Source organism: Crocodylus siamensis, chromosome 2 (assembly GCF_052110815.1).
Source record: "Crocodylus siamensis isolate JL-2025a chromosome 2, ASM5211081v1, whole genome shotgun sequence".
NCBI classification, from domain to species: Eukaryota; Metazoa; Chordata; order Crocodylia; family Crocodylidae; genus Crocodylus; species Crocodylus siamensis.
In genome coordinates, this window is record NC_143396.1 from 114774665 (window position 1) to 114788918 (window position 14254).

The 14254-nt window shown below is 42.2% G+C and overlaps 1 protein-coding gene across 12 annotated transcripts in view; it reads left to right on the forward strand.

Annotated features, from left to right (window-relative positions):
* Window positions 1-14254, forward strand: part of PRDM5 (PR/SET domain 5) — a 172622-nt gene that overhangs the window by 57112 nt on the left and 101256 nt on the right. For all 12 annotated transcript variants that reach the window (XR_016440802.1, XR_016440801.1, XM_090036622.1 and 9 more), the window contains one exon: window positions 6499-6578. Coding sequence is in view for 10 of the 12 variants with exons in the window: in XM_090036622.1 (XP_089892748.1) it covers window positions 6499-6578 (80 nt within the window). In the remaining 2 variants the exon portion in view is untranslated. The remainder of the gene's footprint in view (window positions 1-6498; window positions 6579-14254) is intronic.

Consider the following 14254-nt stretch of genomic DNA (forward strand, 5'->3'; position numbering starts at 1 on the left):
CACCATTTTTAAACCAGTCTGTGCACTGAACTTCTGTTCTGCTATGGGTATAAAGCTGTTTTGCATGCCAGCCTGCTCTGTTATGGGTCCAGACTGGTTTTCGATCACATTTACTTCTACAAATATTCACAATTTGCTGTGTGCACATGAGCAACTCTTAGACTATTCCCCTATCAACAATGATGGAAAGAGGTAAAAAAGAAGAGAGAGTAAATTAATTTATAGTCAAATCTTTCACACTGATGTTTAGATCTTGTTGTTAACTTTTTATTCTTTCCACAGCATGTTGTGCCTATTTTTACTGTCAGCATTAGCAACAGCACTGTGGTAATATTATAGAGTAAGAAAGAAGGCCTGAAAAATAATACTGCTCTGTAGAAGTTTCTTCTTAATCATAAATTTGTGGGACGTGCATAAGACATATACTGTCCCTATTTTCTAGCTAACTACTTTAGTTTTATCTTCACTAAACTTACTTTAGTTTTGCAGCTTGAAATATGAAAGATTAAGTCATGTTTTGTTCAATATAGTCCCCATGTTTTAGCTAATATTCTATTCAAACACTGCTGTTGGACCATTTTAGATTTGAAGTCCTTTCACCATGTTTAAGCAGAATGCAGTTATATATTTTCATGCACTGATTAAAATATATCTTTCTTAATAACTATTTAGATAAAATAGTAAATAGTAAAATAGTCCCTTTATAGTCACCATTAATTGGAAAATAATTGTAAATTTCATATTTATGTAACAATTTCTTTCTATTTGCCCCTCTGTATTGTATGTTGTTGATGGAAGCTGAAATTCACCTGGAGGGCTTGTTCATATCTCTCTCTCTCTTCCATCAAAAAGCAAATGGGGATAGGGTAGGTTATAATTTAGTTTATGCAAAGAATAAAGGATGTAGGAACATTGGGTAATTTCCCAGTGTTTACAGGGGTTTTTGTCACAGGTCCAATTTTATGTCCTGGATGACATTTTCTTTATTTCACAGCCCTGGGAATCATCCCAAAAGCCATCAGCCACCATTCTCATTAATTTTCCTGCAAGTGTGTTGCATGGCAGCCTCTCCATCAACCACACTTCTACAGCTTCCCTTGCTAGATGCTTCAGTCTTTACCCAGGGAGATCAAAGTGTTCTCTTTTCCTGGTTATAGCAAAGAAATCAGCATCCTGGAGCTGCAACTGGACTAAGAACTGGTCTGGAAAAAGATCACCAGACCAAATATAGAGGGGTTTCATAGATTATTACATGTTTGGGTTGGAAGGGATCTTAGCAGATCATCAAGTCCGACCCCCTGCCCTGGGCAGCAAAGAGCTCTGGGATCAGACGACCACAGCCAGGTGCATGCCTAGCCATCTCTTAAAAACCCCTAAGGTAGGGGAGAGCATTACCTCCCTGGGAAGTCCATTTCAGATTCCGGCAACTCTTACTGTAAAGAAGTTCTTCCTGATTTTTAACCCAAATCTGCTCTCCATCAGTTTGTGGCCATTGTTCCTAGTTACTCCAAGTGATGACCTGGTAAACAGAGCATCTCCTATTACTTGCTGCCCCCCCCCAGTGAAATTGTAGGCGGCCAAAAGATCACCTTTAGCCTTCTCTTGTGGAGGTTGAAGAGATCCAGGTCCCTCAATCTCTATTCATAGAGCTTTGTCTGCAGGCCCGTAACCATACCAGTAGCCCTCCTCTGAACCCTTTCAAGATTGCCCACATCTCTCTTGAAGTGCAGCGCCCAAAACTGGAAGCAGTACTCCAACTCCGCCTGACCAGTGCTGCATAGAGGGGAAGTAGCACCTCCCTGGGCCTGTTTGTTATGCACCTGCTAATGCATGATCAACTGTGGTTAGTTTTATTGCTTGCTTCGTCACATTGATGACTCATGTTCATCTTGGTGTCAGTAATGACTCCAAGATTCCTTTCCACTGCTGTGCTGCTGAGAAGGTCCTCCCCCAGCCTGTAATCATTCTGGTGATCCTTCTCCCTAGGTGCAGCACCTGGCTCTTGTTCTGGTTGAACTGCATCCTATTTTGTTCCTCCCACTTTTCCAACCTGTTCAGATCCACCTGGATTTTTTCCCTACCCTCTAGTGTGTTAACTTTACTCCATAATTTGATATCTTCTGTGAATTTGGAAGGAGTGCTTTCTACACCTTAATCCAAGTGACTGACAAAGACTTTAAAAAGTACATGTCCAAGGACTGAGGCCTTTGGGACTCCACTGCCCACATCTTTCCAGGTTGATACTGACCCACCTACCACCACTCTGTAGGTGTGAACCTTAAGCCAATTTACGACCCACCTAACCATGTAATTATCTATGACCTAGCCAATCAGTTTATCTGTGAGAATAGAATGAGATACCTTATTGAAGGCTTTCTTAAAATCCAAGTAGATGACATCTACCTCGATTCCTGCCTCTAAACATTTTGTGACCTGGTCATAAAAAGAAAGAAGGTTAGTCAGGCAGGATCTACCTGCTATGAATTCATGCTGGTTGCCCTTCAGCATTATTTTTCCTGCTGGACTCCCACAAACGTGATCTTTAATAATTTTTTCAAAGGTTTTCCTGAGGATAGAAGCAAGACTAACTGGTCTGTAGTTACCCAGATCCTCCTTCCTCCCTTTCTTGAAAATGGGGACTATGTTGGCCCTTTTCCAGTCCTCTGGGACCTGACCTAAACACCAAGAGTGCTAAAACAGCTGTGCCCGTGACTCTGCTATGACACTGGGGTGGGGAAAAGAGACTTGTACAGGAATGAAAACTATGCTAAGGTCTGCTGGAATGGGAACAGTAGTGAGGTGGACCTAGAAGGGAGTAAGGACAGAGTAGACTAAGGAATAAGGGGAGCACAACAGAGAAATGAGGGAAGTGAAAAGGTACAACATTAAACCAAGTAAATTAGAAAGGGAAGTGGTAAGGAATCCAAAAGATGAAAGAGGGGAAAAAGTGTAAAGGAACATACTAAGATCAGCCAGAGATTAAAGTGAAAAAATAGCATGTCATGAGGGTGAGAGAGAGAGAAAGGGCTGGGATAAACTGGCAATATATGTCAGTTTGGTCTGGAAATAGTTATGTTATGCCAATAGCTCCCAAACCTGTAGCACCAGCTGGCACTGATGAGAAGGTTTCTGCTGCTGCCAGGTTGTTTTGCCTCGATCTCTATCTAGCTCTTCAGCTGCAGTTTGGTTTAGACACTGGACATCCTATATTTGATATTCCCAGATAAAAGAATTTGACTCTGATGGGATATAACACAAATGTATTGCTACCCATGCATTTTGACAGAAGGTTCTGCCTGATTTGCTATAAATGCATTGTAAATCACCAAAAGACTACCACACAACCATGGCAGCATTCTTAAACTAGACCATGATTCAGAGGTAAATTTACTATTGGTTGATTAACTTTTCATGACTATATCTATAAGTGAAAATTTGACTCATAGACTGGTAATTCAGTGAAAGAGACAGGCTTTTCATTTTCTCAGATCTTTGCAATCAGTGGCTAACACATATTTGAGGACATGAGATACTAAATGACTCTGCCAAGATAAGTGCTACTTTTTTCTTCTGGTATGTATAGTTTGCCACGATCTTTCAGGTCCTTTTTACCACCAGATTAGATTTATATATTCAGTATGGACCTGCATTTGGGTAACCTGGAAGCTAGCAACTGAAGTCTTCAGCCTGCTTTTTAAGTTGCAGAATGGAAGCACATTAAGGCAGTATTCCATGAGCTATGCTGGCTCCTAATAACTTTCTCAGTGGAAACTCTAGTGTTGATTTTATACTGTAAAATCCTAAAGAGTTTGCACTTTGATTACTTGAGACATTAGCTTTTCCCAATGATATATGACCATCATTCCTCCTAGTGGTGGTGTGAGAAGTGGTGGTCTTGTGGAATAAAAGGGAGCTACTCCCAGGGTATTTTGAGGAGTCCTTAATTTTGGGACTTGAGTCTAAATTTGCTAGGTTTCTGAATTAATTTTTTTTTATCTTATTTTCTCTGCGTTAAGTATGGTAAATTGTTATGCTGTCCAGGGCATGTAGTCTTATTTAAAAAAAACTAGAATAATTAAATAAATGAGAGGGGCATATATTATATCAATTATATTTGTTTAACAATTTTCAAGAAAGACAAATTAAGATCAGATCCAGCTGAAAAATAATTATAAATATATAATGCTCAGGAAACTAAGAGCATGGGGAGATGGGGCACTGGAATGGCTGGAAAAGTCGTGAACTGGAAATAGTCTGATGCGTTAACTTCTGACCAGGCTTCATTAAACAGGTGAACAGTATTTATTACCTCCTCCTACTTAGCTTTGCTACTTTTCTTTTTATTGTAATGTGAACATGAATGCCAGAACACGTGTGTAGGCCTCGGGTTACAAAGAAAGAACCAGGTTTGTAATAATTGGCCCTTGTAATGAAACAGCTGTTGGAGTACTAACGCAAAGTTGAAACCATGGTGGTGGCCTGAAAAACTGCCTTGGCATAACTGATACCATTTTTTCCCCTGGACAGACACCACAAGGTACAGGCGAAGTGCACACAGAGGCATGGAGCGTGGAGGTGGTGTAAGCCACTGCTGTAGGCCAAACAAGATGTAGATAGCTGTAGAATGTAGGAAGACAGGCTGCAGGCAAAAGAAAACCCAAGGACAGCTCAATAGGGAATAAGTAAGTTCAGAAAGAAACCAGGTGAGGGTGACAAATTGATGAGGAAATAACTGCTGTAGAAGTTAATTGCTGAGGATCTATAGTATGACCATACAAGAAATATACAGAAGAGGACTGTAAAAGGGTATAAAAGCCTAAGGAAATGACCAAGTTTGGGGAGTTGTCACTGAGTCAGAGGAGAACACGGTCAGAACTGGGACCCCTAGGGCCATGATGATACCTAGCTAGCTGAGTCATTGTGCATTGATCAGAAGGCTGGCATAAGAATACCTTTACAGACAGCTTTGGGTTTTGCTTAAGTAATGGTATTACTTATGTGTTCAATACATTTGGATTTGAAACTGGAATGGGATCACCAATCATTTTTCATAGATTTTCATAGACATCAGGGCTGGAAGGGACCTCGGGAGATCATTGAGTCCAGCCCCCTGCCCAAAGGGCAGGAAGTCAGCTGGGGTCATAGGATCTCAGCAAGATAAGCATCCAATTTACTCTTGAAGGTGTTCAACGTAGGCGCTTGAACCACCTCCGCTGGCAGACTGTTCCAGACCTTGGGGGCTTGGACAGTAAAGAAATTCTTCCTTATGTCCAGCCTGAAACGGTCTTGCAGGAGTTTGTGACCGTTCGACCTCATCATCCCTTGGGGCGCTCTGGTGAACAAACACTTCCCCAGATCCTGGTGGTCACCCCTGATAAACTTATAGGTGGCCATCAGATCACCCCTGAGCCTACGCTTTTCCAGGCTAAAGAGTCCCATGTCTCTCAGCCTATCATCGTAAGATCTGTTTTCCTGACCTGTGATCATGCGCGTGGCTCTCCTCTGGACTCTCTCAAGCTTCTCCACATCCTTTTTGAATTGTGAAGCCCAAAACTGGACGCAGTACTCCAGCTGCGGCCTCACCAAGGCCAAGTACAAGGGGAGAATACCATCCGTTAATCAAAATTAAGTGCACCAGATTTAGAATCCCTTGTGGCTTCAGCGAGTGAGCTGAAGTGGGCTCTAGCTGGTGAATGGAGATCATAATATCCAGGTTTACTGAACTGTGCTGGGTCCCAAGGATTGCAACCTTGATTCATGTAGAGAGGGATTTGCTGAGACTATACACAATTACGGACGAGTAGGATATCTAGTTAGGGAATTTCCCCTTTCCAAAACTAACAACATGGCAACAGAAGTAGAAGATTTTAGATAACCTAATTAAGTGCTTTGTCACTTTTCAAACCAATTGTAAAAAGAAAAGAAAATGTGTGTGGTTTCTGACTTTTAACTTGGCTTATAATATATATGATAGACTTTATTTGTATTTATGATGTGGCGCTAATACGAATTCCCAATCTTATTCATTTAGGAAAATATTAATTTCATGCTGTTTTTTACTATAAGGTAGAAGACTGGCAGCTTTCAGGGCCTCTAAGTGGAAATATTGGTGTTGGCCTCAGTGGGGATCTTTTTTTCTCATTGCTCCACAGATTTCATTTATCAGACTTTTTAAGCTCTAACAGTATGTTTTTTGAGGATGTCAATTGTTTTTGCCTTCTGAATAGCACAGTTATTTAGTACACTTCATACAAATTTACTATTAGGTGATACTTCAGTTCTATAAGGTTCTTTTTTTAAGGTTTGATTTTTCATTAAAAATAAGTTACAAGACACATACAGAGAATTTCTGTAAACCAGTCCCTTGAAGATGGGGTATAACAGTAACATTCTTGTGTTGGTCGAATGACTTGTGAAAAATCATGCATTCAGTGAAAACATATGGGTTCTTTCTTTGCATTTCTTTAAAAAGTTTGTGGTATTTTGTTTCTGTTTTAGGAAATTCTAGGAAGAAACTGATGTGCTCAGTGTGCAATAAGAAGTGTTCCTCAGCAACAAATCTTCAAGAGCATCGAAAGGTCAGTAAGATGAAGGATGACCCACAGCAGGCTTTGACTTCACCAATATATTGAAAGCATGGAGCTTGGGTCACTTGAGAGCTCATGTAATATAAACTAGTAGGTTGTCTTTTTATGGTTACAAAAAATGCCATTTTTTTTTATTCTGGGCTTTTAATTTTGTAACCACAGTAGGTTAAATCAAAATTTTTGGTTTATTTGTAACCTATCATTTGCTGAGCATCAAACTGTGTGTGTGCATGTTCATTTTCAAATTCCTGAGTTAAGCCAAAATTGCCTACTTTTATTTAGCTGCAGGTCACAGGAAGGGGACTAAATCTAAATGTATATTAGCCTAAATTAGACTGAACCTGTGACTCTTTCTTATTATGCAGAAAATGCAAACAACTTCTTTTTTTTTCCTTACGATTTTATGTGAAAATAACATCACAATCCTAAGAATGTGGTCTGAAATCTATTTTAGTGGTATGGTTAGTATAACAATGCCTTTAAAAGAGAAGAGGTATAAAAAGCAAATATATTTTTAGTTTTATTCACTTGAATTCTTGTAGATAAATCAAAATAGTGGCATTTCAATAACTAGAACAGAAAGAGTTAATTTTCTAACAAATATCCATTGGAAATAAGGTAGTTAGTATAGATATACAGATAGGTAATGAATAAGGTTCTTAAACTGTTATACCCAAAGGAAGATCCTGCAAGATTAATTTGATAAATCAGTAAAACCCAAGAGGGCCAGATTTTACAAAAACCTATATTATATAGTTTATCAGATCAACCATGAGCCTTTTAATAATGCCCTGTTTTCAGTGTAAGTCCAGTGAGAATATATATGATATTGATTAAAATAAGTTGTTGTAAAATTGTTGCAAGCCCTTTTACTAATTTTTCATGATTTGTTATTTTGCTTACTTGTATTAATGTTCTCTTGAATGTTTTGGAGAGAAAATACAAAACACCACTATCCAATTGCCCAGTCACTTTCCAAGGTAATCAGAATGTGTTCTGTTTTTAATTTAGGTCAGGAACAACAAATCAGTGTATATTCATATGACCATGTCACTGAAAGCCTTGAACCATCCCACTTTTCTAGGTCACTCCTTGTGAGGTTTATAGAGAAGATTTGTCTTGCAATAATTATACATCTCTTAAGATGTTATCCATCCACATGAACTAGTGACCAAGTTTGCCAGCAAAAGTAGGCTAACTAAGTACCTGTTCATCTCAAGAACCACCATCAGGATTGTCAGTATTTCCCCCCCGTTTTTCTTTGGCTTCTGATAGAGGTTACACTTAAGATGTTTTTAACTGGTTAATTGTGTCTTAAGTAGTGACCATACCTTCAATCAATTCACAGCACAATAAAATGAGGAATAAGCTACAAAGTTATTAGATATGTTGTGTGTAATAATTTTGTAACTGGTTCCTGTCATGCCTTTAATTGAACATTATGACCATCCTCTGGAGTATATGGGAGGTTTTTGAGACTCTTGTGTGCTCCAGAGGCTGGAAGGCTTCTCAGCTGATCGGAACTCCCAGCTCGGGGAGCGCACCATGTGGACAAGAGCCCCTGTCAGATGATCAGGTGCATCACGGCAGGAAGCACAATTGTTGGGATCCAACGTCAGATCCTATCGCACTTTTACTTGAACATCTATCAGGGACCTTTCTGTTAACTAATTCCCTGTTAAAGCCCATATCCTGAAATAAACCAACTCTGCCCATGCAGGAAATTTGATCAATTTGGAGGCATTTAGAACTAAATAAAAAGGATTTAGGTGCTTAACATGGAGACTCAAACGGGCACCACAAAGGGCATGATCAAGTAGGTGTTTGCGGAGTGTGCCTAACTCATACCAAGAGGACTGGGCATCTCACAAAAACACATTCATAACTGTAGCTTTCTCTTAAAATGCTGCGGATAGGGAATCTCACTTATTGTACAATGACATGTTATACTATACCATTTTGTGTATTATACCCAAGTTGTATCCCTGTTTCTTTCCTTAGAGATGCCTGTAACTGGTTGAAGAGAGAGGTGGCACCTTGTGGTCTTGTAGGGAGTTTCTACACGTACTCCAGGAGTGAAGTTCATGGGGGAGCACAGAGCATCACTTGTATCGATGTACCCACACGGAAAAATGGTGGCGGGGGGCTTTAATTAAAGCACCCCCACTGCCATTTTGCAGCATGCTGGAGCACAGTAATTACCATGTTCCAATACACTCAGTGAATTGAGTCTGCTCTGACACGCTGTAATTAGTGTGTTGGAGCAGCCTCACTGCATGTGTATAGGTAACCCTAGTAAGTTGGGGCATTTCAGGTCCTTGTTTCCAGGACTGTTGCTGTATCATATATTTAAAAAGTCATTGGATAAAATACAGAAACAGTCCTGGGAGAAAGTTCCACAAAGCTACAAAGTCATGTGCATTCTTTTGCTTCCCTCCTATCCCCTTCTCCTCATTTCTCTCTTTCTATTTTCCAGTGAATCTTAAATTCCTGAGAGCCGAAAGAAGGATGGCCAGAAGAGACATTGAGGGGTCTAGCACCCCAGGAAGGGGCTGTGTGGAGAGACCGAAAGGTCTCGGGGTCTGGAGTGGGGCTGAGAGAGATTGAGGGGTCAGAAGGTCCCTAGAGGGGTGGCATTGGCAATTGATAAAACATCTGTAAGGATGCCATCTGCAAGGCATAGGGTTCGGTATAGAGGAGGTATGGAGCCATGCAATTGGCCCAGAAGGCCAGGACCATGATCGGTGGTAATTGTAATAAGACCAGGGCAGCCTTTCGCACTCTGTGTAACAAGCAACATCAAGAAATGGCAGGAAAGACCTGGGTGGACTGCTCATAAAGTAGGATATCCCCATTTTTTTCCTGGTTCCTATGACTGTCCTTTACACATTTTGTAAGTGTAGACTCCTGTTTGCATCAGGTATTATTTACAGAGTTGCCCTTTCTCTGTTAGAAATGCATATCTATTCTCTCTGGCCATGATGCATCTTTTTTTCTGGGAGTGGCATCTGGGGGCAGCAGAAAGGCAGTGAAGCGCCCCCAGAGTTAGAAGTTTGTAGAACTATTTCCTGGAAAAAGTGCAGGATCCAGTTATAAAAGATTCCATGAAAAGTCTGATCTCATTGCTTGTATCTGTGGATCTGTGCAGGGACTAATTTCTCAAGGAGTTTTTTATAGGTAGAGAGGTGGATTGCAACACAGATTACCAGTGATTACCAGTTTCAGAAAGCATCCTACTTACTTTTGAGACATTGGGTTTTCTAAGGGGTTTTTTGGGGGGTGGGGGGGAGGGGGGAGGTTATTTATGGAGGGGGGTTGCTGATGTGTGCTGGCATCTCTCAATTCCCAAATTTTGATTTGCCTCTATATAGAAAGCTCTTGGAGCTCAGGAGGAAGGGAAGAACAGAGGGCATTACCAAATCTCTGCCAGCCACTTTCAGTGAAGTCTATGCTTTGCTGATTATTTCTGCCCACCGAGCACCATGCATTTATCTAGGGGAGTTTTTACATGTGCTCCAGGGGCAGTGGGGAGCTGCTTTAATTAGAGTGGTTCTGAGAGCCACTCTAATTAAAGTGCCCACAACATCTCATGTATCAGCATCCCTGTGCTTCAAAAGTACTGTGACGGGGTACTTCAACTAAAGTTAATCAAGCGAGTTTTAGTTAAAGTGCCCTCACCATGATTTTGAAACATGGAGATGCTGGAGGAGGCTGGCTGGAGCATGCTAATTGGCACACTCCAGCAGACTTGATTAATCATGTCTGCTCTAACACGCTGTAATTACAACACATCGGAGCAGCCTCCCTGCATGTGTACAGGCACCCTACTCAATCATGTGATTTTTCTTTATAACAGTCCATTTTGTACCAATAGAAATCTACTTTAAAATGAAACACTGATTCAAAGCACTTTAAACCTACTAAAAAAATTGATTCGTGTGGTACAGAATTGTGGACTCTGACCCCTTAATTCATTCTGAATTGTACTTGTTTACACTGCATGTAGTCCTACTGGCTCTGTAAGAGGATCATTAAGTAAATGATTGAAGGGTTTTTAAACCTGAAAGCTTGCTTAAAATTTTTTCCAACTATTTAATTTGGTCTAATAAAAGATATCAGATTCACCCAAAGAAACTTCTCTGCCTGTGTCCTTAGACCAACATGGCTATAACCTACACCCCTCATTAAGTAAAAGACATTAGGTATGAATAAATGTTATTAGCAGGTGGCTCTTGGTAAACTTCCTTGCAAAAGTTAATCCAACTCAAGTTCACCTCTGTAAACTTGAAAACTCTGTAAACTTGAAAACTTTTCAGAGAAAATTTGTCCTATTTAATAAAACAAATATAGATTTCTGAGACTGACACTCTTTTAAATGAAGAAATATGTTTAGTTGAGGTTACATAGAGCTTGGTCACATACTTGCTATTCCATTCAATTAGGTCATAAGAGGTTGCTGTCTAGAGTTGTAAATCAAAATACGTTTAAACAGTTACAAGAATGTTTCTTTGTCATGCACTTACATAAGTGCTGCTTGGAAATGGAAGCCTTCCCAGTTTGCATTACTATCAAGTGAGTTATTCTACATACTAAAGGCTTTGTTACATGGTAATTTGGGGCAGCTCCTGGAACTCTTTACCACTGGATTGTCCACTCATCAACACCTGAAACTAGTTTTAGGCACCCTTTAGATGGCTTAGTTATGCTACTCCAGGGCTGGTTTATTTCTGTTACCCAGCTTGTGTTACACTAACCTATGGCCACTCTAAGCTACACATTGGTATAAATACTCCATCCACCCCTGCCTCCCAATAACACATATTGAGCCCATTGCTTCCACATACCCCTGATTGAGCTGCCCTCCCTATCCCCCCTGGATCAGATCCAGTGTCCCCTGCCCTCCCAATATCCCACATCCCCCCTCCTATGTCCCCTTTCTTGTGGCTGCCAGCACAGTCCCAGAGGAGCAGGCAGCAAGGGGAACCCAGTTGCCTAGCTGCTACTGTTGTTGCTGCCACTCTTTCGACTGGGTAATCACAAGTAAGTCAGGGTACGTGGGGACCTGAGTGAGCTGTGAAGGCTTGGGGGCAGGGGAGAGCACAGAGGGAACCTGAGGGGCAAGAAGGGAGTCCCAGGGTGGGTGGGGATAGGGAGAATGGTAGTGGGTGGGGAGGCAGGGGGAAGTCCAGATTTGGGAGGGGCCGGGAGGTGGGAGGATTCCTACTTTTCAGTCGTCAAGGTCCCTACTGGCCTGAACGTGAGACTGCTTCAAATGTGAGATAACACCAACAGTGATCAACATTTGAGCAGTTTAAAGTGTAGCATGTAATACAGCTCTAAAAGATAACATAATTTTCTACAAATTCTCTTAAAATGAAAATTCTTCCAGAAAAACATAAGAATTGCCATATGGGGTCACACCAGAGGTCTATCTAGCCTGTCTGTGACAGTGGCAGAAATAGATGCTAAAAGGAGAACATCAAATCAGATAGATCTAGAATGATCTATCCCCTATCCATTACCTTCCCTGGTATCTAGCATTATTGATTTGGAGCAGGGGTGGACAATTATTTTGGCTGGAGGGCTGCTTAATGAGTTTTGGTGAGCTGTTGAGGACTGCAAGGGTAGCCTCACCCCTTGACAGGTGCACTGCCTCCTGATTGCCATCTTGGGACTGGAAGTCCTGCTCATAACCCCTGACCTGTGCCACCTGAGGTTCCTCCTCTCGCCCTAGAAGTACTCCTTTTGGGAAGGGGGGGGGGAGAGGTTGCCATCTTGGAACTGGAAAAAAGAAACTAATCATATGATAAAAGATATCAAACATCTACTATACCATATTTTAATTTTTTATTAAAAAAAAATCTTTGACCTGATTGATGTGTTTGCATAGTGTATATAGCAGCAATTGCATAATTGCTCAAAATACAGTCTTATTTTTGTATATTTCATAGGTTTCATAGACATTAGGGCTGGAAGGGACCTTGGAAGATCATCGAGTCCAGCTCCCTGCACCAGGGGTAGGAAGTCAGCTAGGATCAAAGGATCCCAGCAAGATAAATGTCCAAATGTCTCTTAAAGGAATCCAGAGTAGGTGCTTGCACCACCTCTGGGGGGAGTCTGTTCCAAGCCTTGGGGGCTCGGACAGTAAAGAATTTCTACCTTATGTTCAGCCTGAAACGGTCTTGCAGGAGATTGTGACTGTTTGATCTTGTCATCCCTTGGGGTGCTCTGGTGAACAGGCATTCCCGCAGATCCTGATGTACACCCCTTATATACTTATATTGTGTTGGGGGAAGGTAAGGGTTATATGTGGGAGGGTGTGATTGGGAAGTGACTGTGTGTGTCTGGTGGGGTGTGGGTATGGTGGGTGGCACGTCCGGAGAGGTCCCATGGTAGACAGCTTCTGCCCAAGTCCAGCCCAGGCCCAGAGCACACGGCTCTCATGCTCCTGCAATGTGGGGGCCAGGTTGGCCAGGTCCCATAGCACACGGCTGCCCATGCTCCCAGCCCCCTTTCCCCAGTGGGAGTCCCTGGCCCCTAGCTCAGTGGGACCCTTACCTTCATTTCCACTCTTGCAGGCAGGGTGGTTTCGGAAACAGCCACAGGGATGCCAGGCAAAAACCTCTGCCAGGCAAAAGCTTCTTGTCTCTAGCACCCTCTGCCTTGGGGATGGGGGCAGGCCAGGCCGGGATGGGCTGGGGGCTGGTTGCTTAGTGGCCAAAGTTGGACTTCCTGCATGGAGGCACTGGCTTTCAGAGGAACAGTGAGGGCTAGGGCCTGTGATAATTAGATTTATGGAGGTACCTCATGCGCTGGATTGAATCACCTGCAGGCTAGATGTGGCCCACAGGCTGTATTTTGCCTGCCGCTGGAGATGCCAATGGAAATATCTCCAGCTGTTCTGTTTAACAGGTATTAATAGAGCTATCATCAGTGAATTTGTCCGGTCCATTTTTTAACTTGGCTGTGCTATCTCTCTCTACCAGTCCTGTGGCAAAGAATTCCATAAGTTAACTAAGTGTTCCATAACAAAATACTTTCTCTAATTAGCTTTAAACCCGTCTCCTGCTAATTTCAGTGGGTGCCCCCTAGTTCTAATATTCTGGAACTTGGCAAACAATAGCTCTCTGTTTACTTGGTCCATACTCTTCATGATTTTATAGGCCTTTATCATATGCCCCACTTATCCTTCTCAGCTGCAGACAGATGAGTGCGGAGGTGTGGTATGTGGCGCTGCAGACCTATCTACATTGCCCCATACACTGCACATGCAGGTATTCCCTGTTCTGTTACCTTGCAGTGTGGGGGAAGGGCAGGGGGAGGGGCAGGGGTTGACCCTGGGAGATCCTGGAGTTAAAAAACCCACTCTGAAAAAAGGCCAGGCAGTGTAATTAGTGGCAGTGCGTGCCACCAAAAACCAGAGCCTGGCCAGCCAGAGCTGGCCAGGCTGCTTGCTGTGGCTGCAACCCCAGGAGGCCCCCAGGATCCCAGGTAAGGATGCTGGGGCTAGCACAGTTGCCCAACCAGGTCTACCTGCTATGTGCCAGAGCGCGCATGGCACTGGCATTCCCTGAAGACAAGTAGCAGTGGCACAAGGTGTGCTGCTTTTATTTGACCCCTGGGAAACAAATGTTCATGCTCATCTGGATATACCCCCCAATTGCAAA